The sequence below is a fragment of the Schistocerca nitens genome, chromosome 1 (genome assembly GCF_023898315.1).
Source record: "Schistocerca nitens isolate TAMUIC-IGC-003100 chromosome 1, iqSchNite1.1, whole genome shotgun sequence".
NCBI classification, from domain to species: Eukaryota; Metazoa; Arthropoda; class Insecta; order Orthoptera; family Acrididae; genus Schistocerca; species Schistocerca nitens.
In genome coordinates, this window is record NC_064614.1 from 233,494,443 (window position 1) to 233,521,858 (window position 27,416).

A 27,416-nucleotide genomic window follows, 5' to 3' on the forward strand; every position below is an offset into this window, starting at 1 on the left:
TGCACTGTTGGCCATTAGGGACATGCCAAAACTTCGAAGGATGTTTTTGAAGGTGCTGCTGGATTCATTTATGATATTAGCGTTGATGTTAACGTCCCCACACACAATTATGTTGACCTTTGTACTCGAGACTTTATCTAGAACTTCAGATAATTTATTGAAAAAAGTGCCCGCACTACCACTGGGAGATCTATACACACACAAAATGATTAATTTCTTGGTGATATCAAGTGCTGTTTATTCAATAGCTGATATTTCAAAGTGTTTGTCTTCACTTACTGTACTGAGATCATGTCTTGATTTGAACTTTGTTCCTTTTCTGATATAAATGCATGATCCTCCACCACTTGTAGTTCTTCAGTAAGAGTTTGCCCTTTCATACAATGATAATACTACATGTTGGATTTCTGTGTCTCTACACCAATGCTCAGTAATACAAACTAATGTGTTGTTCAAAGATTGGAGCTCAACTTCTAATAGTTGTGTTTTATTTTTTAATGATTGCATATTTTGATGGAGGATTGTTAAGTCTGTGAAATGCCCCATGTTACTCTTTCCAATTGTTTGTTTTTCTTTGTGACATCTGGAACCTGTTGTCTGGATTTATCCTAAAAAAGACCTACTTTTCCTACCGATGACAACAGGTATTCAACCATGTGTGGCCTGAGATCCACCCCCTATACTTTCATGAATCAGCTGTACCAATCTTCCCTTCCCAGTCCTGTTTAGGTCTAGGCCATGCCTAGTGAAACACCATCTGTTGATAGTCCCAAAGGGCACCAGAGAAACATGAGCAAAGTTGGCTACCCTCAGAGCCATCCCTAACCCCACATTGATTCGCCTCACAGCTAAATCAAGATGTGATCAATCATAATGCTGGAACAGCTCAACAAAGTGTACCTTAGTGCCATGAGTCAGGGGAGCTTTCTTGTCCAGGTCATCACCTATGTCCTATGCCCCATCCCTGTCCAAACTGTTTCCCACCCCATCCACTATCACTACATGGTCCTCTTTTGCAAAGGCCTTAAGTAAAGACCCTAGGTCCTCTATCACATGTCTTAGCTCTGCGTTTGGCTTGGAAATACTGGTGGCCTGGTACGCTGCCCCTAAACTCTCCTGTAACTGAGGGCCTACACCTCGCACATGTGTACTCCCTAGTAGCAGCACTAGCTTCTTCCTAACACTTTGTACATTCCTAGGCTTCTTGGCCTTGATTGAAGGGTGCTGCACATTTCCTGCTACTCATTCTACCTGAGGTTCTTCTCCACTTAACTCTGGCAGTGGTAGAAACCTGCTTTTGGTTTTGATGATAAGACAGTCAGATCGTGTCCTCTTTCTTCCTGTCCTCCTACCAGCTGCCAGTTCCCAACCACCCTCTTCCCCCATATCTCCCTTGATCCTTATCAGTTCCTTCCTTGCTTCCTGCAGCTGTGCTTGGAGGGAACAGATTTTCCTTCCCTGTTTCCCAATCAAAATGTTCCTACTGCATACTCTGCAGTTCCAGGAGAGAGCCTCTTCTGTTCTCCCAACATTCTCTCCACTGCATCCCCCCCCCCTCCCCCCAGTGAAAATATTTCCTACAAGATTGGCAACAAAGCCCTCTACTTACTACCCTATAACAGCCCCCACATTTCTCACTCATGGCCAGTTTCGAAAGAATAATTAAGTTTAAAGAATGTTTTAAATTTGTCAAGGACGCGAGATTGGCTGTGTGTAAACAAAACACGACACGCAGGTCTTTTGTGTGGTGGTTATTGTTTTTGTACTGATTTAGAAATACAATGACAGAAGAATGAATTTTTAATTACTGTACTTTTAGAGAATTTATGTTATCAGGCATGTTTGGTCAGGTTTTTAAACATTTATAATTCGGAAAATTTAGGCCTAGATCGCGTCTATCTTACTAGTAAAAAATACGAAACATGTTAGTTAAATACAATTTAGAAATGTTTAATTACACTTTTATTGTGACAATAGAAACTGATGAAACTAGTAGCTGTCTTTTTTAAAGGAATTTTGCACTATTAAGAAAACTTGAATAGAATGTTTTGTGTTTGTCACACAAAATTTAGGGTTATGTCGCGATTATTGGGACTTCAGCTCAAGAACAAGTTTTTTCAAGAACAAGCTTTGCTGGGATGCTAACATTCAGCTGCACGAGAAGAACAGACACTACAGCAAGTATACAAAACAAAGAAAATTTAGTGGACGAAGAAAATACCTGTGATCTCACGCGGTGGCCATCTTGGATATATCACATTTTATTTGCCGTCTGTACTTTGGTACTCTTCATTTCCACAACCGCCTCATGTACTGATACCAGTTTCAATGTGGACATCCTCAAAGAAATCAGGTCTATTTATTGCATTTAAATTTAATAAATTTCCATCATGAGTGGAGTTCTGAACTATCCTGTCTCAATAGTTTTCAGAAAGGGCGTTCAGTAACTTTTCACAGAATGTTTTGTCGCACTCACAACTGTAAAATGTAAAAGTTGTGTGACTAGGGCCTTCTGTCGGTACACCATTCGCCGGGTGCAAGTCTTTCGGTTTGATGCCATTTTGGCGACTAGCTCGTCGATGGGGATGAAAAGATGATGATTAGGACAACACAACACACAGTCCCTGAGTGGAGAAAATCTCTGACCCAGCCGGGAATCCAACCCAGGCCCTTAGGATTGATATTCTGTCGCGCTGACCACTCAGCTACCTGGGGGGCAGGGCAGACACACTCACAACTAAGAAAACTTAATATTACCAACTGATTGTTGGATGATTTAAGTCTCCACCGATGATCACATCAGGGAACATAAGTAAGTGAACAGAGGTTTTCTGTTAAGTCTTTGGTTACATCAAGAGGTAAGTATGGTGGTCAGTAGAAAGATCCAGTTACAATTTTATGGCCACTGCTGATTCTGAGTCTTGCCCAAACAATCTTGTGTGCAGGTTTCTGTCTTGGTGAATTTGAGTTTGTTGTCTACCATGACAGATAGTTTTGGGTCACTTGCAGCTGTCATTATCTGGATTGGATGGAGAGTCACCTAATCTAAAAAACCATTGTGTGCACACACAGTTGACTGCCTGACTAGCAGCCTCTGATGTGTTGTGCACACCTAAAATGTTTAGGGGGACGCTGCAGATCTCTGTCATACAGTGCAAGTCCAGGAAGCCACAGCCTCGCTTCTCACACAACTTTTGGAGTCTCTGGTTCAGTCCTTCCACGCAAAGCTGAACTAGGGGGCCATGATCAGTTCTGTGGAAAATGCTGCAAATTGTGAGATTTATTGAAACTCCCTCTGCAAATCTGGTCTCATCAGTCTTGTCCCCTGACCTGTTAAGGTACCAAGGCATAATTGGCTGATTTTCGCCACCATTGTTAGGTGAAATATATTGAATGAACCTAGATATTTCAGAAATGCTTACTGTTTTGTACTATCACATAAAAGTTTCAGTTAGTCAAGTAGTCACAATACATCATAAAACCATTAATACTTTGTGTTTATGTGGCATAAAGTAAGCATCAGTCATTGACACAGTAACATAACTCTGTTAAAGGCAGTCTGCTTCATTGTAATCTTATAAACAATATTAACATTGTTGCTTCCCTGGCGAGTAAAGTAATAATGTTTATAATAAGAGCCTCACTTACAGTGAACTGTATTGTGGGCTAAATTGCGGAATGGGCCCAAGTTGAAAGTCTTCCTGTTGTGTTGTATGATATTTGAATTTATTTACAGCATGGAAATTTAACCATCAGTTTTCATTGTAGATGTAAGTAGCCTAGACATACCATATTTCACATCTAAGCATGGTGCAGAATTTAATGAAGTAAACAAACCTGTTGAGCACTCACAGTCAATAAATTGAGAAAATTGGATAATTGCTTTAGGAGTAAGGCAACATGGACAAAATTGATATAAGCAAAGAAAAATCTACAAATATATGGATTATTTGCAGTTTTCATTGTGCTGAAATTGACTGCTTCTACAGTCGACTGACCAGCCTTCAAACCAGATGACAGCTTCATGAATGGCTGCATAAATCGATCCCAGGCATTTGGAAATTACCACAGCAGAATTCGTTGTGCACAACTGTCTCACTTAGTGGAATCCATCCAACCCCATAGGTGTAATGGTGAAGGATCACAGCACATTTGGTTGAATTTCAGCTGTATAGGACAAGGTAGGTTTTCAGATGGATTGTGCTTCTGGATTATTGATTTCAATAATCGTTTTAATTGATTATGTCACTTATTCTTTTCTCCAGGCACCATGGGGTTGGATTGAATGTTAGACGGGAGACAGCTTTCCGTACAGCTCTCTCCAAATTAACATTAAATGTGCAGTTTACTCTATAGCTGACTGTAACCTTAAGTATTATCCATGATTAAAGTGCTAACATTTTACAGAAAATAATACAGAATTACAACTATTTGAGTAGAATGGAATGAGGTATTTAAGAAGGTGAACCTAGTGTATTTCATGTATGATATCTGATGGGTGAAATATATGAATACCAAGTCCTCCTGTGGTAAATGAGAAGTGAAATTTCTATGAGTGATTTTTGTATCAACATTTTTAATTGTGTTGATATATACATGCTGCTTCCGCCATTTACTGATTCGCTTGTGCAAAACTAAACATTCGAGTGAATTTTTTGGGATAGTACGGCAGGAACTCTTAATAATATTGCTTGAAGTAGCAGGAATAATACTAAATGATTTTTAGTGTTAAGAGTAACTCATAGGAAATGTGTGAATTGAAATCGGTACAGCTGGTACTTGTACTAATAATGGAATTGGGATCATTTTGTTTTTTTATGTTTGTTAGATATTTACATGTCCCAGGGCTCTTGCTAATGATGTGGAACAAGTCAGTTTTACAATTATAGGAAATCTCTGTGGAAACTGTCAACTTGATCATTTACATAATGTCTTGGTTTTTTCCTTCTTACACGTGTACACTGTTTTATATTTCGTTTGTTCATTGTCTCGACACTTCTCTTAAAAAAAGAGTGCACGCACACATGCACAAGTGTGCGTGTGCAAACCACTTCTACTACTACTACTACTACTACTACTACTACTACTACACCACTTTCAGAAATTCTATGGAGCAGGTGTCAAGCAGATTAGATTTCAGTTTGTGTATTATCCCTTAAATTGCTGTACAAAAGTGTGGGAAGATTGGTTGTTCTAAGTGTGGATATCATTTGTGTTGAGTACACCTCTCTGTCATAAGCAATGATTCAACAAATTATTCTGATTTACAAAATGCCACCTGCAGTAAATACTAGTAACACACACATCTCGGGAATAGTTTTTCAAACACATCAAATGTAAATAATGCAAGTAAATATTCTGTCAACCAATTATTATATATTCGTGATTAAACACCCCTGGTGGTCCAGCACATGTGACGATGCTATATAGGTCAAATGGGTAGCATGGGTAAAATGGAAATAGCACAAGAATGCCACCAATCTACAAGCCTTTATTACACAAAGGAAGACCACAGCCAATTTCTTAAGGGGGGCAAAGAGGAAGCAAAACAACTGATTTAGCATGCAGTGAAGAACTTTCAAAGGTACGACTCTAGAGATCTATACAAGGGCCTCAGATGACCCAGTTCACACCTTCTTCTTTATGTCTTCAGTGAGCAGGTGAATCACTGTGCCTCAATAATAGTGAGTGCACAAAAACACTAGATGACTATTTGTAGGAACCTCTAAATGCCAAAGAACCTACTCACACCTCTCGGTTAGAGACTCCAATGATCCCAACAACAAGCTCATCCCTCCTCCCAGTACAAAGAAATCAGAGTAGTTGTAAATCTCCTCAAAAAGAGCAAAGCTCTTGGGAAGCTGAATTAGTGGCAGAAATGCTGAAACTAGCAGGAGAAAATGCAGACAGGCTTATACGTACAGCTGTCTTGGACATACACCATACAGCTGTCTTGGACACAAAGCCTAACAAGAAACTGCCAGCCAACTAGACATCAGCCATTATCCACCCAGTTCACAAAAAAAGAAACCAAAACAGACCCCAGTAATTAAAGAGGAGTATCACTCCTTGCAATCACACGCAAAATCTTTTCCAAGATTTTTGAATGACACTTAACGAGGCAGCTGGACAATGAGTTAGGGGAATATCAAACAGATTCCAGAGCATGGAGAGTCCTGCATTCAACAAATGCAAAACCTCAAGACCATCCTCCAGTAGAGCAAGAAACAAACCAGACAGTAGAACTTCCAAAAGATATACGACTCTGTGGGTAGGACTGCTCTCTGAATACTAAGAGAAATAGCACTGAATGAAAAACTCAGTAGGTTGGTGCCAGCCACCTTATACTGTGCCAAATCCTAAGTAAGGTTTAGAGGACAACTGTCAGAGTGTTTCCTGTTTGATCCAGTGGTGAGACTAGGAGACTATATTTCATATATATTATTTAACTGTGCCCTGGGAAAAACTGTCAGGGACTGGATCAGATCTCTCCCACCGAACACCTGATGAAGGATGGGTATCAAAGCAGTCAAATAAAGATCCCATACGTGGCTTGACATTACTGGCAAACGATGTGCAAGGGTCTTCTGTGCAATTCCAAACACTGCAGTTAATAATAGGGAAACAGGTCTGTTGTTCATCATTGGAAAGACTGAGTTAATTACCAGTATTAAAGATTGCCCTAGAATGGTGAGTGTCAGTGCTATCAAGCATATTAAGAAAGCCTGAACCATAAAGTACTTTGGAGAATGGATCTCAGTGAAAGAGTAGCTCTCAAATAAAGGAGAATCAAACTAGATAGGGCATACTGTGCTTGCAGAAAAATGTATGCCACATAATATCTCTAGATGCATATCAAACTAACACATATAACACAGTAGTGAGACAGCCAGTCCTCAGTGCAGCAATGTGCCTATCCCTATCCAAGAAGAGTCCTCAAATTACAAGAAAGGAGATTTATGTGAAAGATAGTGGAACCAAAGATCCTACTAGATTGGAGACAATGGTACAAACCTGATTGTGAACTGCATTAACAACAATGCTATCAGAAGAAGGCGATGATCTTTCTATGGCCACCTGTAGGGAAAATAAACCTGTAAGCTGTTCTATAAGATATTCTGAGCAGCTAACAAGGGTAAAAGCACTGAATCCCAGTGGATCAAGCAAATAGAGACGTACCTTGCAAAACATCATAGTAGGCAAGACATAATAAGTAGCAGGGGTGACTACCATTTAACTAATGAAACCTGACCCTTCCTAATATCCCCTACAGAAGTACCACAGTGAAACCAGGAAACTGTCTGAAGAATGCAAAATGGAGTTCAGTAGTAATAATGGAAAAGAGAAAAGCTCAAGGTACTAAAAAGAAGACAAATGTTTAAACTTCAACAAGAACACCAGGAGTGGGAAACAACAGCACACCTAAAACAGAGCTGTTGTCCACAGGTGGCCCAATCAAGTTAAAACAATATATCTTGCATAGCATTTCTTATCCACACTCAGTATATTTTCTTCCATAGCGTATTTATGGCTCAAATGTTACAATACATGGTATGTGAATGCTACAGCATCAGAATGTTTCCTAATCCTTCTTTTTTGAAACAGTTATCTTGGCCGTGATGTACAAAATATGTATGTTCTATGGTGTATCATTCTTTTCTATTGTTAGTCCCTCCTGGGGAACACCGTCTTATTGTAGGCACCTTCAGTGCTGGTCAGGGAGGTTAGCATGCCTCAGTGATACTGACTACCATGCCAATGGTAGCATAGCTACTGGCAGGACCACCTGGAGCAGACCGACCTCAGCAAAGGGGTCTGACGAAAAGTGTTCCACAACTTAGGGAAGAGAGGGCTGGTTCTTTTTTACACAGGGAACTCCATCAGCAGTGGTTGGGCATGGGCACTGCGACCCTGGGGTTCCTGAGCTGGGGACTGGCCGGTGCCATCAGACTGCTTCTGCTGTTAACTCTGGGAATACTTCAGGGACCACGGTTAGTTGTGACAGTGAAATGTATGTTTAGGAGAATGGTTGCCATGACCTCACTGCCTGGACTGCAGGCGAGGTGCACACCTCTATAAAAAATGATTGTCAGAAGTATACCCATGCAGGAAACTTAGCTGCAGATAGTTGCTGGATATGTGGTACATGGTACGGATGCAGCAGGTTCTCAAGAAGCACTTTCCAGACTGTCATGTGGTCAGCATTACTTATTTCAACTAATTGACTGACACTAGGGCTGTCATCAACTGCACTGCCTCCAATGTACTCCAGTTGGGACATTGTCGTTCTGGAAATCTCTCACAATGTAAGCATTACCAGAGAAGGAAAGTTACCACTCACCATATAGCGGAGATGCTGAGTCATGATAGGCACAACAAAAAGATTCACACAATTGTAGCTTTCAGCCATAAAGGCCTTTGTCAGCAGGACACATACACACACACACACACACACACACACACACACACACACAAGTGAGAGTGTGTGCGCGCGAGAGAGTGCGTGTGTCTACTGCTGAAAAAGGCCTTTTTGGCCAAAAGCTACAATTGTGTGAATCTTTTCGTTGTGCCTGTCGCGACTCAGCATCTCCGCTATATGGTGAGTGGCAACTTTCCTTTTCTGGTATTGTTACATTCCATCCTGGATTTTCCATTGTTTGGTTTTTGACAATATAAACATTGAGTTTCATGGTTATTACCATCAATGTAAACATTGAGTTTCATGGTTATTACCAGCTGCTAATTCATACAGAAAATGAGCATATGCCAACTCCGCATTTGATTACACTTCTATTGCAGTGTACTGGAAACAAAGTCCATGATGACCACTGTACTATTGATGCTACGTGCTTGATGGTAGTAGAGCGATGGTGTCAGTCAAGTGTCAACACAAGCAATGAAGTGAGTAACATGTGAACATTACTTTTGTTCAAACACTGGCAGTGAACCTAAGTATTACAGCTTTTCATACATTGTCATCAAATGTAACCAAGAGGAATCCTGGTATGTTTTGTTGCAGTTTGTTTTCCTTGATTAATGTGATTACAAAGAGGAGGAGGAAATGGGCTTTAACTTGGAAATAAAGTGTTTCTAATTCCCAGTCCACTCAACACATTAAGGAATATTTCCTGAATGTTTGGCCATACCTTTTTGTTACACATTGTAGTAACAAGACACTATTCTGCTATAACACTTTGTTTGTAATCAAGAGAGTGGGAGAAATCTTAGAGAAGGTATTCTCTTTCTGTAATCCCAAGACATTGGAGTGTATTGCCAGGCCCTTAAAAATCATTAAATGACTTCATAACGCAACACTTCTAGTTGAAACTGCCTTGTCGCACCAATTATTCAAGCTTCTGGGCTGCCAGGTCTTAGGTGGCTACCCTGTTCTGGCTGAGTTGCATAACACCCTTTACGTGTCTAAAGACATGTTTACCTGCTCCCATATAATGGAGATGGACCATGAGGAATTACGTGCAGAATGGAAGAAATGGACGTTATGGAACTGCAGTACTATCTGAGGAGAGTCAGTGACATATCGGAAAACACTGCAGCATTTATAGTAACCCCTGAATATATTCTTGCAGGCTATATCTTAGAGATCCAGTTCATGTATCAGGGATCATCTGGTAGGGAGCAAGAAGTGCGAAGTTTACAAGAAGAAAAGGAAACTACAGCAGTTGAAAGTTACAAGACACATGCCGTATGGCAAAGCTAACGAAACTTTCAAAGCTGTGCAACCTCCGCATTTCCTGTGACTTTTGCTTTCTCTACCTTTAAGAATCCAGTTGCCAAGTATGATGCTTCCACAAAAACCCAGACCATACTAATCAATTCCATCCACAGAGTCTTCTATATTGCTGTGGAACTTAAATGGTTACCGATTGTAATTGAAAGGATTGCAACTACTGGCCCAGGAGAGGCCATTCTGCATCTGCTTACAAGAAACTCATTTTAAAGTCACCAATTTGGCTGAGTTAAGGAACTACCACTCTTACAGAAAGGGTGATATTACTGGAGATAGGACTGAAGGTGGGATGGCTGTTTCCATTGATGACAGATGCCGCTCCTCTCCTGTCCCTCTTACTATAGCCAGGTAAGCAGTTGCAGTGGAAGTTCTCACACCCATTAAGATCGCAGTATGTTCTTTTTGTCTTCCATCTCATGGGTCCATTGGATGGAGGTGTACTGACAGAGCTTCTCGGAGTGCTCCCCTACCCATTCCTCCTCATAGAAGACTTGAGTGCACACGATCTGCTGAGGGGCTTGGCTACTACATCTCCAAGGGTCAAATTATTGAGTGTCCTGTCCATTTGGAGAGTAGGTGTCTTTTTGATTTTGGATAACACTTTTCTACATCTACAGGGTAATTTTCAGACACTGACCTTTGTTTTTGCTCTCCAGCTATTGCAGACTCAATTCAGTGGAAAGTGGCTACAAATTTGCATTCCAATGACTACTTCCCAATGTATATCTGCCTGCTGACTCAGACAGAAGTTGACAGGAGGCTGCACATCCGACCTTACCTGAATCACACCATTCCAGAATGTTCTATCAGAAGAGGAGCAGCAGCTGATGAACTTCATTGCCAGTTGGCCTCCCAGGTCACAAGACCTCACACTTTGTGACTTTTATTTGTGGGGTTACGTGAAGGACTGTGTTTTTATCCCCCCTATGCCTAACACACTAGAAAGTTGGGGACATTGCATTGTTGAAGCCATGAACTCAATAACAGAGACCAGCTGCTTCATGTGTGGCAGGAAATGAGCCAACGTTTTGATATTTGTCATGTAACACATGGTGCTCACATTGAATGCATAAAAATTTGAACTTTTCTCTTTCCAGGAACATTAGGATTGTGTTTCCATCTTTCATAGTTTGGGAGCAAATGATTGAAATCTATTCCTTCCTTTAGAATAGCCCTGTAGAACAGATTCTTATGAAGCTGTTAATTTTGTCTGTGATAAAGCCCGTTGTCAGAAAATTTCAGCTTCTTTTCGATGCAATATGTCCAGAACAACTGTGGGATGCAGTGCATATTGCAATTTGTCTTTCAACCAAACGAAGAAATAGTCATCAGCAAAAAACTGATAGATGTGCACATGACTTTTGATGACATTAGATGCCCAAGGTGATGTTTCTGTTGGGTTTCGTGTTCACTTGCTAAATGAAAAAAGGCAAGTTCTCTATTGCTGTAATTCAATCACAGAACCATGTATCATCATCTGTAGTAATGAACATAACAAATGTTCCTTTTAGACTCGGAGTATTAGTCACATAACTACTTCTTTATCTGTTTGGTGTAAAGATTTATCTTTATAGCAGATGTCTATGGATTGGATTGGATTGGTTGGGGGAGGAGACCAGACAGCGAGGTCATCGGTTTAGGGAGGGGCGGGGAAGGAAGTCGGCCGTGCCCTTTCAAAGCAACCATCCCAGCATTTGCCTGGAACGATTTAGGGAAATCACGGAAAACCTAAATCAGGATGGCCGGACACGGGATTGAACCGGCAGATGTCTATGAACAGATCATTTGCAACTATGGATTCTGGATAATCTTGTTTTTTAGTAATGAATTTGACTTTTCTTTCAACTTCTACAAAGTTTGCTGCAAAAGAAAGTAATATTTTGTCCTTACATATGCTGCGGGCACAGTTGAGAAGTAATTAATGAATATTAGTAGTGTATGGTAACTTTTTTATTAAAATTATATTTGTAGAGGAGAGATTTGCAATTAATAAAAATAAATTGTTAACTTCGTTCTTTGGAAAAAAATTACAAAAATTACATGTGTTTGAGGTTAAATGTTTGACTTATGTTATTTTGCTTCACACAGATGATGTGACTTACCGAACGAAAGTGCTGGCAGGTCGATAGACACACAAACATACACACGAAATTCAAGCTTTCGCAACAAACTGTTGCCTCATCAGGAAAGAGGGAAGGAGAGGGAAAGACGAAAGGATGTGGGTTTTAAGGGAGAGGGTAAGGAGTCATTCCAATCCCGGGAGCGGATGGATATGTGTGTGTGCGTGCGAGTGTATACCTGTCCTTTTTTTCCCCCTAAGGTAAGTCTTTCCGCTCCCGGGATTGGAATGACTCCTTACCCTCTCCCTTAAAACCCACATCCTTTCGTCTTTCCCTCTCCTTCCCTCTTTCCTGATGAGGCAACAGTTTGTTGCGCTGGCAGGTCGATAGACACACAAACAAACACAAACATACACACAAAATTCAAGCTTTTGCAACTAACTGTTGCCTCATCAGGAAAGAGGGAAGGAGAGGGAAAGACGAAAGGATGTGGGTTTTAAGGGAGAGGGTAAGGAGTCATTCCAATTCCGGGAGCGGAAAGACTTACCTTAGGGGGGAAAAAAGGACGGGTATACACTCTCTTGTGCGCTTGCGAACACACACACACACACATACACACATCCATGCAGACATATTTAAAGACAAAGAGTTTGGGCAGAGATGTCAGTCGAGGCGGAAGTGCAGAGGCAAAGATGTTGTTGAATGACAGGAGAGGTATGAGTGGCGGAAACTTGAAATTAGCGGAGATTGAGGCCTGGTGGGTAACGGGAAGAGAGGATATTTTGAAGAGCAAGTTCCCATCTCCGGAGTTCGGATAGGTTGGTGTTGGTGGGAAGTATCCAGATAACCCAGACGGTGTAACACTGTGCCAAGATGTGCTGGCCGTGCACCAAGGCATGTTTAGCCACAGGGTGATCCTCATTACCAACAAACACTGTCTGCCTGTGTCCATTCATGCGAATGGACAGTTTGTTGCTGGTCATTCCCACATAGAATGCATCACAGTGTAGGCAGGTCAGTTGGTAAATCACGTGGGTGCTTTCACACGTGGCTCTGCCTTTGATCGTGTACACCTTCCGGGTTACAGGACTGGAGTAGGTGGTGGTGGGAGGGTGCATGGGACAGGTTTTACACCGGGGCGGTTACAAGGATAGGAGCCAGAGGGTAGGGAAGGTGGTTTGGGGATTTCATAGGGATGAACTAACAGGTTACGAAGGTTAGGTGGACGGCGGAAAGACACTCTTGGTGGAGTGGGGAGGATTTCATGAAGGATGGATCTCATTTCAGGGCAGGATTTGACGAAGTCGTATCCCTGCTGGAGAGCCACATTCAGAGTCTGGTCCAGTCCCGGAAAGTATCCTGTCACCAGTGGGGCACTTTTGTGGTTCTTCTGTGGGAGGTTCTGGGTTTGAGGGGATGAGGAAGTGGCTCTGGTTATTTGCTTCTGTACCAGGTCGGGAGGGTAGCTACGGGATGCGAAAGCTGTTGTCAGGTTGTTGGTGTAATGGTTCAGGGATTCCAGACTGGAGCAGATTCCTTTGCCACGAAGACCTAGGCTGTAGGGAAGGGACCGTTTGATGTGGAATGGGTGGCAGCTGTCATAATGCAGGTACTGTTGCTTGTTGGTGGGTTTGATGTGGACGGACGTGTGAAGCTGGCCATTGGACAGATGGAGGTCATCGTCAAGGAAAGTGGCTTGGGATTTGGAGTAGGACCAGGTGAATCTGATGGAACCAAAGGAGTTGAGGTTGGAGAGGAAATTCTGGAGTTCTTCTTCACTGTGAGTCCAGATCATGAAGATGTCATCAATAAATCTCTACCAAACTTTGAGTTGGCAGGCCTGGGTAACCAAGAAGGCTTCCTCTAGGCGACCCATGAATAGGTTGGCGTATGAGGGGGCCATCCTGGTACCCATGGCTGTTCCCTTTAATTGTTGGTATGTCTGGCCTTCAAAAGTGAAGAAGTTGTGGGTCAGGATGAAGCTGGCTAAGGTAATGAGGAAAGAGGTTTTAGGGATGGTGGCAGGTGATCGGTGTGAAAGTAAATGCTCCATCGCAGCGAGGCCCTGGACGTGCGGAATATTTGTGTATAAGGAAGTGGCATCAATGGTTACAAGGATGGTTTCCGGGGGTAACAGATTGGGTAAGGATTCCAGGTGTTCGAGAAAGTGGTTGGTGTCTTTGATGAAGGATGGGAGACTGCATGTAATGGGTTGACGGTGTTGATCTACGTAGGCAGAGATACGTTCTGTGGGGGCTTGGTAACCAGCTACAATGGGGCGGCCGGGATTATTGGGTTTGTGAATTTTAGGAAGAAGGTAGAAGGTAGGGGTGCGGGGTGTCGGTGGGGTCAGGAGGTTGATGGAGTCAGGTGAAAGGTTTTGCAGGGGGCCTAAGGTTCTGAGGATTTCTTGAAGCTCCGCCTGGACATCGGGAATGGGATTACCTTGGCGAACTTTGTATGTGGTGTTGTCTGGTTTGGAAGTGGGTTACGTATTGTTGCGTATTATTACGTATTATTGAGTATTTATCGGCAGGATAAAATTGTATAGTAGATTACGGTAAAAAGGAGAAGGTGAATACAAAGTGAAACTACTGGCAAAAACAGAAAGAGAAAATAAGACGAAAGAAAAATGATATGAATATAATAGAGGGAAACATTCCACGTGGGAAAAATATATTTAAAAACAAAGATGATGAGACTTACCAAACAAAAGCACTGGCAGGTCGATAGACACACAAACATACACACAAAATTCAAGCTTTTGCAACAAACGGTTGCGTCATCAGGAAAGAGGGAAGGAGAGGGAAAGACGAAAGGATGTGGGTTTTAAGGGAGAGGGTAAGGAGTCATTCCAATCCAGGGAGTGGAAAGACTTACCTTAGGGGGAAAAAAGGACAGGTATACACTCGCACACACACGCATATCCATCCCACATACACAGACACAAGCAGACATTTGGAAAGGCAAAGAGTTTGGGCAGAGATGTCAGTCGAGGCGGAAGTAAAGAGGCAAAGATGTTGTTGAAAGACAGGTGAGGTATGAGTGGCGGCAACTTGAAGTTAGCGGAGGTTGAGGCCTGGCGGATAACGAGAAGAGAGGATATACTGAAGGGCAAGTTCCCGAGAGAGAGAGAGAGAGAGACACACACACACACACACACACACACACACACACACACACACACACAGCACAATCCCATGAGCATATTACAATGCCATATTCGGTTTCAGCCAGACAGCGATTGTCTTCAGTCTAAACGCACATGCTGCGAGCAGTTGTCATTGTGTTATCCAGACAACCACTGGCTGGTTAAAACCAGATACTGCATTGTGATATGCACGTGTGATTGTTGTAAAAAATGAAAAAGTGATCGTTCTCTAAAGTGCAGAATGTCATTGTAGAATTTTAAATGATACTTCAGTATTAATTTCATGTAAAAGACTACTCTCCTAAGGAAGGTAGACACAATGAATTGTCGTATAAGCATTTCATGTGTAATGTGGTTATCTCTTTGACAGGTCTCATATGTGGATTGGCTATATATAATTTTATCATCATTGCATTACCTTTTCCATTGGCACTTTATAAAAAACTCTTGAATGAACCTGTTTCTCTCCAGGATCTTAAAGGATTGTCACCATCAATGGCCAAGTAAGCATTATCAACTTAATACATAAACATAAGGTGGTATAGATAGTAACAACTTTGTTTTTTTTTTTTTCTTTATACCCTTGTGAAGGAAATAACTGAAACTTGTTAGTACTAATTAGATCAATAAATGATTCTAAGTTATCACCTCTTTTATGAGAATATCTGCCAGTCATGCATTCCTTTCTTGCCATTGTTAAATTTAACTTTTATTAATATTTTTATTTATAAGAGGAAAAGTATTTATTATTTTGAAGCTTATGGTATGTCTAAACATGTAAGCCTATGTACTAGGCTTTATACTTTCTGGGGTGGGAACAAGAAGTACACATGTTGACACAGACACTCACCTGTACCAAAGGCGACATTTATTGTTTAAGGGGAGTTGCTGAGGCTAAAAGGCATTTGGGGAGAGGGGAGATGTTATATGGCCACTGGGAGAGGCAAAGATATGCAGGGAAAAAGAGCATGGGGAGCTAAAGAGGATGACAGAGAGGAAGGTAGGTGGTGGCTTTCAACATAGGTAGCACAATGAGAAGTGAAAAAATGACAGTTACTAAACTGAGAGACATAAATATTGAAAAGGGGAAGGCAGTGGTGCCAAGTTTGGACATGCAAGGACTGGTGTATAAAAGGATAAAGAGGAAAAGTTATGGTGAAGGTAGAGGACTACTGGAGCTTTACACCAGGAGGGTTGTGTGAGTAGAGGGTATGCCAGATGGGCAGTTTCCACGCCTGTAGTTCAGAGGAATTGATGTGGGAAGAAAGGATCCAAATGGCACAAGTATGAGAGCCAACTTTTAAGCTTTTGCAAAAACAATGAAAGAAAAACATTTTTTGTACGCACAATTTTATTGTTCCTCAAAATATTCACCTTTAAAATTTATGCACTTATTCATTTGTACAAACCAATTGTGGAAACACTTTTTCCACTATGGTGTTGGTGCCTCAAAGACATGGTTTTTGTATGATACAACAATTTTTTGAGGTACCGAAAATCACCACCCACACATTTGTTTACAACATAAAGTGACAAAAAGAAGTTGTTCAGTGATAAACTGGGTGAATGCAGGCAATGAGCATTAATTTGTTATTTTTCTTTGTAAAATAATCTGTTGTTTGACACAGTGTGTGACACATGGCATTTTTATTGTGAAGAGCGATGCAAAAATTTATAGTTTTTCTTGGTTTAGTTGATGACTTATGGCAAATAAAATTGTTTTATACCATTCATCATTAACTGTTATTTGGTCATCTAAAGCAATGACAATGACTTGTCCATTGTGCCAAAGAAACATGCGAGTATTTCTCACAAATGCTTCATGAAAGTACTGTTTTTGTTGCTTTCTGTTCATCTTGGAACACCCAAATGTTAATTTGAAGCTTAGTTTGTGGCTTGTCCACACATATTCAGGTCTTGTCACTGACGAAATTTAAATGCTCAATGTCAGAAATTTACTAGGTAAATTTCTGGACTGCCATTGTTTTAACAGTAACAAATGACTAATTTTGAAACAATAGCAGTGTCCCATTTCAATAATGTTTTTTAAAAACAAGGAAGATGCCTCACTTACTAGAGCAGTTATTGAAGGGCTTTATGAGGGGTAGTCATAAAGTTGTAATCACCACCTCAAAAAATTAAGGTACATAATTAATTTTTTGTTTGTATGTAGGCTCGTGTCTGCAATTCTGGTACACATCGAGAATATATGACTACCATCATAATTTCAGCAACTGATTGGACAAGTTTGCAGTTAGCTACAGCCCACCACAATAGTGGTAGTTCATTTCATATCTAAGGTAATTGTTCTTCCCTGTTGCCCTGTCTTCTGCAGGGTAGGAAATACCTGCAACTGGACTGTGGTAAGATATGGTAGGTGGGTGTATAGGTTAGGCCTTTTATGTGAGTCATCCACAGTTGAATGACATCTGTTTTTGGTCATCAGCCTTCTGACTGGTTTGATGTGGTCCACCACGACTTCATGTCAGAGTAGCATTTTCACACAGAATCCTCAGTTATTTGTTGGTTGTATTCCAGTCTTTGACTTCCCCTACAGTTTTTCCCTAAACAGCTTGCTCTAGTACCATGGAAATTATTCCCAGATCTCTCAATGCATTGGCTGTCACCTGTCACCTGTATGGTGCAGTATTGGTAGCAGGATTGACATACAGATGGACTACAATATTGTATAGTCTCCATGAGTGATTAAATATTACTCTGAGGGATGAGGGAAGGATTTTGGGATAGTGTATTTCTGATCTTGTGACATGATTGGAGGTAGTAGAGGCCCTGATAAAGTTTCTTCGTATCTCCTGAGTGGTGATCGTTCAATTGATTCTGCTTCTGACTTACGCTGCATTTTTTCATTTGTTTGGTTCATTTCACAGTTTTTCATTCCTTCTATGGTTTTCCCTGGAGCAACCACTTGTTGTTCTCATGCACTTTGTATTTTACTGTAGGTTACTTTTGCAGATACCAAGCATCCATTCTCATGGAGGAGTACTGAAAGAGCTGTGTTTTGCAAACATTTTACTCTTGTTTCGTACGTAGTCTTGCTTTATACAACATGTTACAAATGGTGCCACATGTAATTTCAGATCTTAACCAGTTTTACTTCTACAATAATGTAGGAAAAGGTAGATTGCTTCTTACCATAAAGACGACATGTTAAGGTGCAGATAGGCACAATCAGAAGACACTTACACAAAGCTTTCGGCCATAGCTTTCATCACAAAAAGAGACATAGACCATTCACTCACACATGCAAGGACACCTCATGCACACATGACCGCCAACTCCAGCAGCTCAGGTCAGAATGCGTCTATCACATGAGATGGAAGCACCAATCTGGAGGGGGTGGGGAAGGGGAAGGGATAGCAGTGTACTTTGTGTGTGGGGAGGAAGGGGGGGGGGCAGTCTGGTGGAGTGTGCAGGGATTAGAATACCATCAAGTGCAGCACCAGAAGGTTGTGGGGCAGGGAGGTGGAGAAAACTGAGGAAAAAAAGGAAGGAGTGGGGAAAGATGGGCAGATGCATTGGCAGAGGGTGGCAAACAAAGAGAGTGGGAGACGAGGATAGGGAGGAGGTGACAGTTCAGAGGGGATGGAAACTGTTGGGTGGAGGGTGTGGGAACAGTATGTTACCACAGGTTGACCCCAGATAATTATGGGGGTGGAGTATGTATTTTAAGGATAACTACCATCTGCACAGTTCAGAAAAACAGTGATGGAGGGAAGGGCTCAGATGGCTTGGGTAGCGAAGCCGCCCTGAAATCATGCTTTTATGTTCAGCTGCATGTTCTGCCACAGGGTGGTCTACTTTGCTCTTGGCCACAGTTTGGTGATGGCCATTCATCCTGGTGTACAACAGGTTGGTTGTCATATGAATATAAAAGGCTGTGCAAGGACTGCAGCAGAACTGTTAAATGACATGGCTACCCCTGATGGGGTAAGATAAACCTGTGATGACTGGAATAGGAAGTGCGTGGAGAGTGGATTGGGCAGGTCATGCATCTGGGTCTTCTACAAGGATGTGGCCCTTCTGGCAAGGGGTTGAGATTGGCAGTGGCATAGGGATGGACTAGGGTATTGTAGAGTTTGGGTGGGTGGCGGAACACGACTTTTGTGGAGGAATGGGAAGGGGTGTGTGAGGATGTCCCCCATTTCAGGGCATGATGATAGGTAATGAAAGTCCTGATGAAGGAGGTTCAGTTGTTCCAGTCAGTGGTGGTACTGGGTGACAAAAGGGACACTCTTGTGACTTGTTCTTGGAGGTGGCGGGAGGATTGGGAGTGTGAGGGGGGAAAGGCATGGGAGACCTGTTTGCAGACTAGGTCTGGGGGATAGTGCCTGTCAATGATATCCTCAGCATACTGAGCAAAGGAGTTCTTGTCTCTGTAGACATGCCATCCCCAGGTGGCCAGGCTGTATTGGAGGGGTTTTTTGATATGAAAGGGATGGGAGGTTTCAAAATGCTGGTACTGTTGGTAGTTAGTAGATTTAATGTTGACAGATGTTTGGATGAAGCCATCAGAGAAAATGAGGTCAATGTCTAGGAAGGTGGCACACTGGTTTCAGGAGGATCAGGTGAAGCAGGTAGGACAGAAGGTGTTGAGGTTGTGAGGGAAGGAAGGTAGGGTGATTTGGCCCAAAGTCCAGATCATGAGGATATCATCAGTGAGCCTGAAGCAGACTAGGGGTTTGGCATTTTGGGAGACTAGGAAGGTCTCCTCTACATGGCCCATAGACAGGTTAGCATAGGAGAGTGCCTTTGGTAGCCCATGGCTGATCTGTGGATTTGTTTGTATACCTTCCCTTCAAAGGAGACGTAGTTGTGGGTAGGATAAAGTTAGTAAAGTGCATGAGAGAAATGAGGTAGTGGATCTGAGGTCTGAAGAACATTGGGAAAGATAGTGTTGAATACCAGTCAGACCATGATATGAGGGATGTGTAGGGATCCAGAAGGCAAAGGGGTGGGGATGGTGGAGAATCGGTGAAGGAAGTCTTGGTATCTTTGACGTGGGAGGCTAGATTATGGGCAATTGGTTGGAAGTATTGGTCAGTGAGGGCCAAATTTTTTTCAGTGAGGGCACAATGACCAACCACAATGGGGCATCAAGGATTGTTGGGTTTGTGGATTTTGGGGAGCATGTAGAAGGATGGGTGTGTGGGGTGTCGTAGGGGTGAGGCAGGAAATAGATTCAGGGAAGATGTTCTGGAAAGGGCCGAGGGCATTAAGCGGGGATTGGAGGTAGTCACAGCGGTTCATTTACTTCTATACATTTCTGGAAAGTCCTGCATGGAATACAACCAGTGGAGGGGGTAAAGATAACCACCCACTATATAATTAAAAATTTATAGTTAAAACATTAAGTAGAAGACAGGCACATAAACATACATGAACTCCTAGCTAAGCTTTTGGATAATGTACTTCCTCAGAACTAACACACACTCTCTCTCTCTCTCTCTCTCTGTGTGTGTGTGTGTGTGTGTGTGTGTGTGTGTGTGTGTGTGTAAGCCTAGTTATGCTTATATGCCAGTCTACTACATGGTAAGTAGTTAAGTTGGCTATCTTTAATCCTCCCATTGTTTGTATATTCCACCCACAGTTTTTCAGGATTGCATTAAAACTCAGTAATTGCTATTTTTCAAATTTCAAGCAACACAGTAGTGTCCTAAATTGCTATTTAGATTTCCTTTTGTCGTATTTAAATTTCTGTACACCAAATGTTAAATTTTCTATTCAATTTTTCATTCTTTCTCTCTCCTGTTGTTGGAGAGTGGCTAAATCCATTGCAGCCTAATATGTTGGAGGATTGGTGCTGCTTACACTAGTCTTAGTGAAGTAGTTGGTTTAAAATTTTGTAAACTCTTGATAGAATGTCAACCGTCCTTGGACTGTTCCTGTCCTGTGGAGGTATAAAGAAAGCCTCTTCAGTAAATTTTGCTTCATCATAATTAACAAACAACACAGATTTAATTTGTTTTACAAATGATGATGCTGCATCTGATATGTTTTTTGTCCTAAAATTAATTTGAAATGAAAGAAAAGTAGAATTGATAATTAAATTTTCTTTGTAGGAGTCTGCAAGATCTTCTGGATTATGAAGAGCCTGACATTGAGGACGTCTTTTGCCTCACATTTGAAATCACAAGAGAAGTTTATGGCGAAGTTAAAAATTTGCCTTTGAAAGCAGATGGGTCAAATATACCAGTTACTCAACAGAACAAGTTAGTGTTGTTTGTAATCAAAATTTTACTATTTGAATCTGTTGGAATATGGAGATTGCTGAACATTTAAAGAATTGTTACTATCATTAAAAATCATGTGAATGGACATTCCAAAGCTTTTTCTTAGTGTTCACTGCCATTCACTCGTACCAGTAAACAATCTTCTGTAGTGTGGACTGTGGGAGTGAATAGGAAAATGATCAAAGCATCGGCCCCCTCCCCCTTCTCAATATGCCCACCAGCAGATAGGTTTGATTTTTATTGAGACAACATGTGAGTATGTAGTTAGTAGATAAGTAAGCAAAGCAATGTATAAAGGAAAATGCTGTTGTCTGGGCATTTACTCAACTATGAAATGTATTATGGTAGTGCACCCAAACACTGTGTTCCAGCTTTTAAAGAATTAGCGATACAACTGTGATGTACTTATGGGTACCTTAACCTGTGCTGTGAGAATGAGTAGGTCTGAGGTAAATTTTTCATTTGACATAATATGTTATTCTCCTGACAGTATTACATGCTTGCACAAATCACATTAAATAACAAAGTTAGTGCATGAGGGGACGGGGAAGCTGTGGCATTGAATGCTCTGCGTAGAGTTCACACAGAGAAAAATCCTGATGAGAGATTGTGTTAACTTACCTTCTAATAACATATTCACCACAAATATGTTACTCTGTTGTATTAGTGCATCTCAGCAAATCTTCATTCTCATAGGCTTTGAGGATAATTTCACATCATTTTTTTACTATACCACCTTATTATTCTGTTCCTAGTACAGTAAAGGTGCTTGGGCTCAAAATGGTAGTATAGAATCCTCTGTATCGTTTGAAATCCCTATCAGTTTCTCAGCATTCAGAGAATGACTGGTTTCAGCCTTCTCACCGAGGCCATTTTCAGATCCACTTGAAAAGTGGACTTAAATAAAGCCTGTATCAGGAACTTGATAAGTCTTTCATCAATTGTTTGATATTCCCTCTGTTTAATATTTACTGATATTATGTAATATTACATTTTTCCAAAAGTATTGAACTATTAAATATGCATGTTTGTATGGATGACTATATTATTGTTTAATTCAAAACGTTTCTTCTTTCTTTCTAATACATCAGGCGTGAATATGTTGACTTGTATGTTGACTTCATACTCAATAAAAGTGTAGAGAAACAGTTTACTGCCTTTAATGGAGGCTTCCATAAAGTATGTGGAGGCAGAATATTGAAACTTTTTCATTCTCATGAACTTATGGCTGTGATTATTGGTAAGTACAACTTGTATTCTTTTATTATGCATTTAATAATTGTAATTGAAAATGTCACAATAAAAATATTTCAAAGTAAATTTGAAACACTGTTGCCAAGAAAGCAAAATTATTCCTGTACAGAAGCAAGCATCTACCAAAATAATGTGGATAAAGAAACTTGCTAACAGATAATATTACATTGAAAGCAAATAGGTTAGAAAGGAAGGGTAGGTCACTCGATGGCTAGAATGAGGAGGGGACATCTCATCCCAGAGTCTGAATGACATGCCCTTCCATTCTGACCTTCACTAGCCTATCCTTCTTTTATCTCTAAACTAATAAGGAACTTCCTGGTACATTAAAACTGTGTGCCTTCCCTAGACTCAAACCCAGAATCTCTGTCTTTTGGGGCAGTTGTTCTATTGGCTTGGCTAACCAACTCTCCCTCTTAGCTTTACCTCTCCCTTACCTTCTACGTTTTGCAGTTCTCGTGCTTTCATTGAGAGACTAGCACTCCTGGAAGAAAGTATCATTGCTATGGTGTTCAGTTCAAAGAATGGTTTGATGCAGCTCTTCACACTAGTCTATCCTGCACAAGCCTCTTCAAGGGCTTACATTCTCTATACAAAAGTAAAGAGAAAATGCATTGTATGGGCAGTTTTATTTACACAGGAAGGAGAATAAATTTTAGCACTTGTAATAACACAAAACTTCCAGGACCATCTGAGACTGGCAAACGAAAGAAAATAATGTGCGCAACAAAAGTAAAAACTTTGTGTTTTGATGTTTGCACAAAAGAGGTCTTGTCTAACATTATTATGAATAATTGACAAGAAATTACCAAATATAAATGGTTTTAAACCAGGTTGCGTGTAAATACACACATTCCTTGACCTGTACTGGGTGGCTGAGCTTCACAAGACATGTACAATTGACAACATTATGAAAACTGGGTTCAATTTTGATTCAGGACATCCATAGCTTTTCTCTTTAATAGTCTTTTTGTGTTGAAATTTTTCTTTAATTGTGAAAAAGTTGTCCAGATTTTCCAGTTCAACTTTTCCAGTTTTTAGGAAAGGATATCTTGTAACAACGTGGTTTTGGTCCAAGATACTTACATGAAGACAGTATTTAGATAGTCAACTGTATAAATAAAAATCCCTAGGAGTTCATATTGAAACTCATCTGGCTTTCATAGATAATGGAAACGCTTTTAGCCTTCTAAGAAGGAAAGACGTGGAGGATACTAAAGGAAAAGAGATACACCAGATACCCTGCTTTCTTGTTAGCTGTGGCCTGGGTACCAACACAGAGTATGTAATGGAATGGTATGATGGACTGAGTCCTCCAATAACAACAAAGATGGACTTCCAACAAGGATATAGACTGTCACCAGTGCTTTTTAATATTTATATCAACAGTGTCCTTTGAGAATTGAAGGATGAACACAATGGTTTTAAAAATTGGGCATGAGAAGTCTTTAAAGTACCCTTTTGTTTTACCAAATAATACTTAAAAGGACAGAACACTAGCTGCAGGCCGTTGGGCCCTTGTCTATCATCTGAGAACAGTTGTCAACAAATAAAAGTTAAAACTCTCTACAAACAATATTAAAGTAATAACTGTTCACTTACGTTTAGAACAACATCTTTTTTAGCAGGAGTAATGGCACTAATAATATAAGTATAAACTAGTTTCTTGTGCAAAAAGAAAGCTACTTACAGATAAAGTCCTAAGAGAAAGTTCTTTGGAGTTCTTTAAATCAATGGCAGTAACTACCGTGTTATATGAAAGCGAATTTGGGCATTAAGAAAGAAAGAAATACAACAAATACAAATAGTAGAAATGAGATTTGTAAGATCTGTTAAAGTTTGTACAAAACAAATAAGGAGAAATACTTGCATCATGAATTTAGTATTTATGGTATCAATGACAAAGCCCTGGCTTCATTGGGTGGAGATATGTGGAATACCAAAATAAAGTGGTGCTGTAGTTAAAACCTCAGGGAAGAGAAAACGTTGAACAACTGAAAAAGGAATGGGTAGAGGGCAAAGTTTGTCAAAGCTGAATCCTTGAGGAAAGAAGAGAAGATTGATAAATTTTGTTGAGAAAATTTTAACTGTGCCAGACATCTGTAGGAAGAATGACAATAGTTGCAGTATGCAAATGACAATTCTTCTGAAGCTTATAAACTGAAGCACGGCAACTGTCAATCAGACCGTTGCGCTGCCTGTAGACCCTCAGATAACCAATGTGCTTGCACGGCCTGCCACTTAACTACTTTCCCATCCTGTGACACTATTATCTCTTATAATCCTCTCCATTACTTTTGAAGGGGAATTCATTTATGGATCCATAGCTAATAAAGTATTCTTTTGGAAATATACATTCCAAACTACACTTTGTTTTTATTTTATTAATTTATCTTTCTTTCTTTTTTTTCTTTCTTTTTCCAACCCCATCCTCAAGCAATCCTGTCTAAAAATAGTACATAAAGAGTGAATCACATCATAAAAATACAAATTTTCATAAATCAAACAATGGAAAATCCAGGATGGAATGTAGCAATACGAGAGAAGGAAAGTTGCTGCTCACCATATAGTGGAGATGCTGAGCCGCAATAGGCACAATAAAAAGATTCACGGAATCATAGCTTTTGGCCATTAAGGCCTTTGTCAGCAGTTGACACACATACACACACAAACTCACGCAAGCGCAACTTGCACACACATCTGCTGTCTCAGAGAGCTGAAACTACACTGCGAGCAGCAGCACCGGTGCATGATGGGAGTGGCGACTGGGTGGGGGTAAGGAGGAGGCCGGGGCGGGGAGGGGGAGGGATAATATGGTGAGAGTGGCGGATAGTGAAGTGTTGCAGTTTAGATGGAGGGCAGGAGAGAAGGTGCAGAGGGGTGAGGGGGTAAGTAGTGGAAAGGGGGTAAGTAGTGGAAAGGAGAGAAATAAAACGAAATTAAAAGACTGGGTGTGGCGGTGAAATGACGGCTGTGTAGTGCTGGAATGGGAACAGGGAGGGGACTGGATGGGTGAGGACAGTGACTAATGAAGGTTGAGGCCCGGAGGGTTACAGGAACATAGGATGTATTGCAGGGAAAGTTCCCACCCTCGCAATTCAGAAAAACTGGTGTTGGTGGGAAGGATCCATAGGGCACAGGCTGTGAAGCAATTGTTGAGATGAGGGGTATCATGTTTGGCAGCGTGTTCAGCTACAGGGTGGTCCACTTGTTTTTGACCACAGTTTGTCGGTGGCCATTCATGCGGACAGAGAGCTTGTTGGTTACTCAAATAAGGCTACAGTGGCTAGTTTTAACATATCAGTTAAAATATCATAGGATAAATGAGTTAAGACATTTCCTCAACTGCAAATCAGAATTTAAAATTATAATCAAATTGGTAATTACATACAAAAAATCCTTCGATTAACCAACAGAGTTCACAATTGTCCTACTGTTTATGAAATATACCAAACCATATAGGATATCCAGACAATAAATTAATCCCAAGGCATAAGAAATCGGCTTCCTACAATTTGTAAACATCGTGTTGTGTTCTTCAAGCCATTGTCCTGGCATGGGTGCAGCTGTCTATCCACTTCAATGCTTGGTGCACATCCAAAAACCTTGTTTTCCAGAGCACACTCTCAGGGACAAGCTTTATCAGTGCCACCACACAGCAAAACTCAGTGGCCTACTTCACTGCCACCGTGTGCGTGTCACATTGGCATGGCATTCAAATGGCCACAAGGTTGTGACATCCCCTGATGACACATCCTCCCTGTCATATGCTCCAAAGGGCAGGGGGAAGAATCAGGCTGAGATGTCTCACAGGTCCGTTAATAATTGCTTAAGATTTCCATTTAGTTGCCAGGAAAAATATGCAAAGTGGAGCCACACAATTTAAATAACTTACTGAAAATATAAATGTTTGTAGTAATTTGTTTAACTTGGTCCATTGCAGAGTAATTATCATAGTTGACAACAGATAGGGGAAGTACCTTTACTGTTGTCACAATAACCAAGATGACATAATCTTTAAGGCAGTCTGTTTATATAATTCCATTCTGGATTTTCCATTGTTTCACTTTGTTTATTTAATTCACCATATTAAGCTACAGCAAATTAACGCTGCCAGCTGATTTACAAGACAGCAACGAATTAGGTGGCGCAGTGATTAGCACACTGAACTCACATTTAAGAGAACGATGATTCAAACCTGCATCTGACCATCCAGATTTAGGTTTTCTGTGATTTCCCTAAATCATGCCAGGAAAGAGCACAGCCAATTTCCTACACCATCCTTGACACAATCCAAGCTTGTGCTCTACCCCTAATGACCTCACTGTGTATAGGACATTAAACCCAGTCTTCCTTCCTTCCTTCCTTCCTTCCTTACAAGACAGGGTTAACAAGTCTGCACAATTGGCTTAAATGACTCAGTAAATTACAAGTATTAATTTTAAACAAAACTGAGCCAATAAATACAAGAATAAAAATAAAGTTCCATGTATTGGGCCTCTAAAATATTCAACAAGGATTATCCCATCATTGTTAGCAGCCACTTCTAGAGGTAATAAATTACACTGTACAAACTGTTTAAGGAATCTTCAGCTCTTGAGACTGATGTTACAGTCATGAACCCACGTAACACATTTTAGTTCCATTCAGGTGAAGCCACCCCTAAATATGTTTGGTTTGGGAGAGGTGCGCTGCAAATTTTGCCTTTTGTGTGTCTTGTGATCTCATTCTCCAGCTGTTGGGTGAGGTCACCCTCCTGGGTGCGTTTTCCTCCATCCACTGTGTAGTATATCATTTTCTGCGCTGTCAATGATAATGGACTTGTTTACTTGCTGCCTCCCTAATGGACTTGTTTACTTGCTGGCACCCAATATCCAGCACGGTAGCCAGTCCGTTGTGGTGGGACCGCCATGTACTCTGTTGGTTGTAGCCCCCTGACCACACAGGGATCA

General features: G+C 40.9%; 1 protein-coding gene across 3 annotated transcripts in view; it reads left to right on the top strand.

Annotated features, from left to right (window-relative positions):
- The window catches only part of LOC126246314 (probable E3 ubiquitin-protein ligase HERC4), a 248,291-nt gene that overhangs the window by 193,956 nt on the left and 26,919 nt on the right, over window positions 1-27,416 (top strand). For all 3 annotated transcript variants that reach the window (XM_049948384.1, XM_049948386.1, XM_049948385.1), the window contains exons 18-20: window positions 15,330-15,462; window positions 21,040-21,189; window positions 22,302-22,450. In XM_049948384.1, coding sequence (XP_049804341.1) covers window positions 15,330-15,462; window positions 21,040-21,189; window positions 22,302-22,450 — 432 coding nt within the window. The remainder of the gene's footprint in view (window positions 1-15,329; window positions 15,463-21,039; window positions 21,190-22,301; window positions 22,451-27,416) is intronic.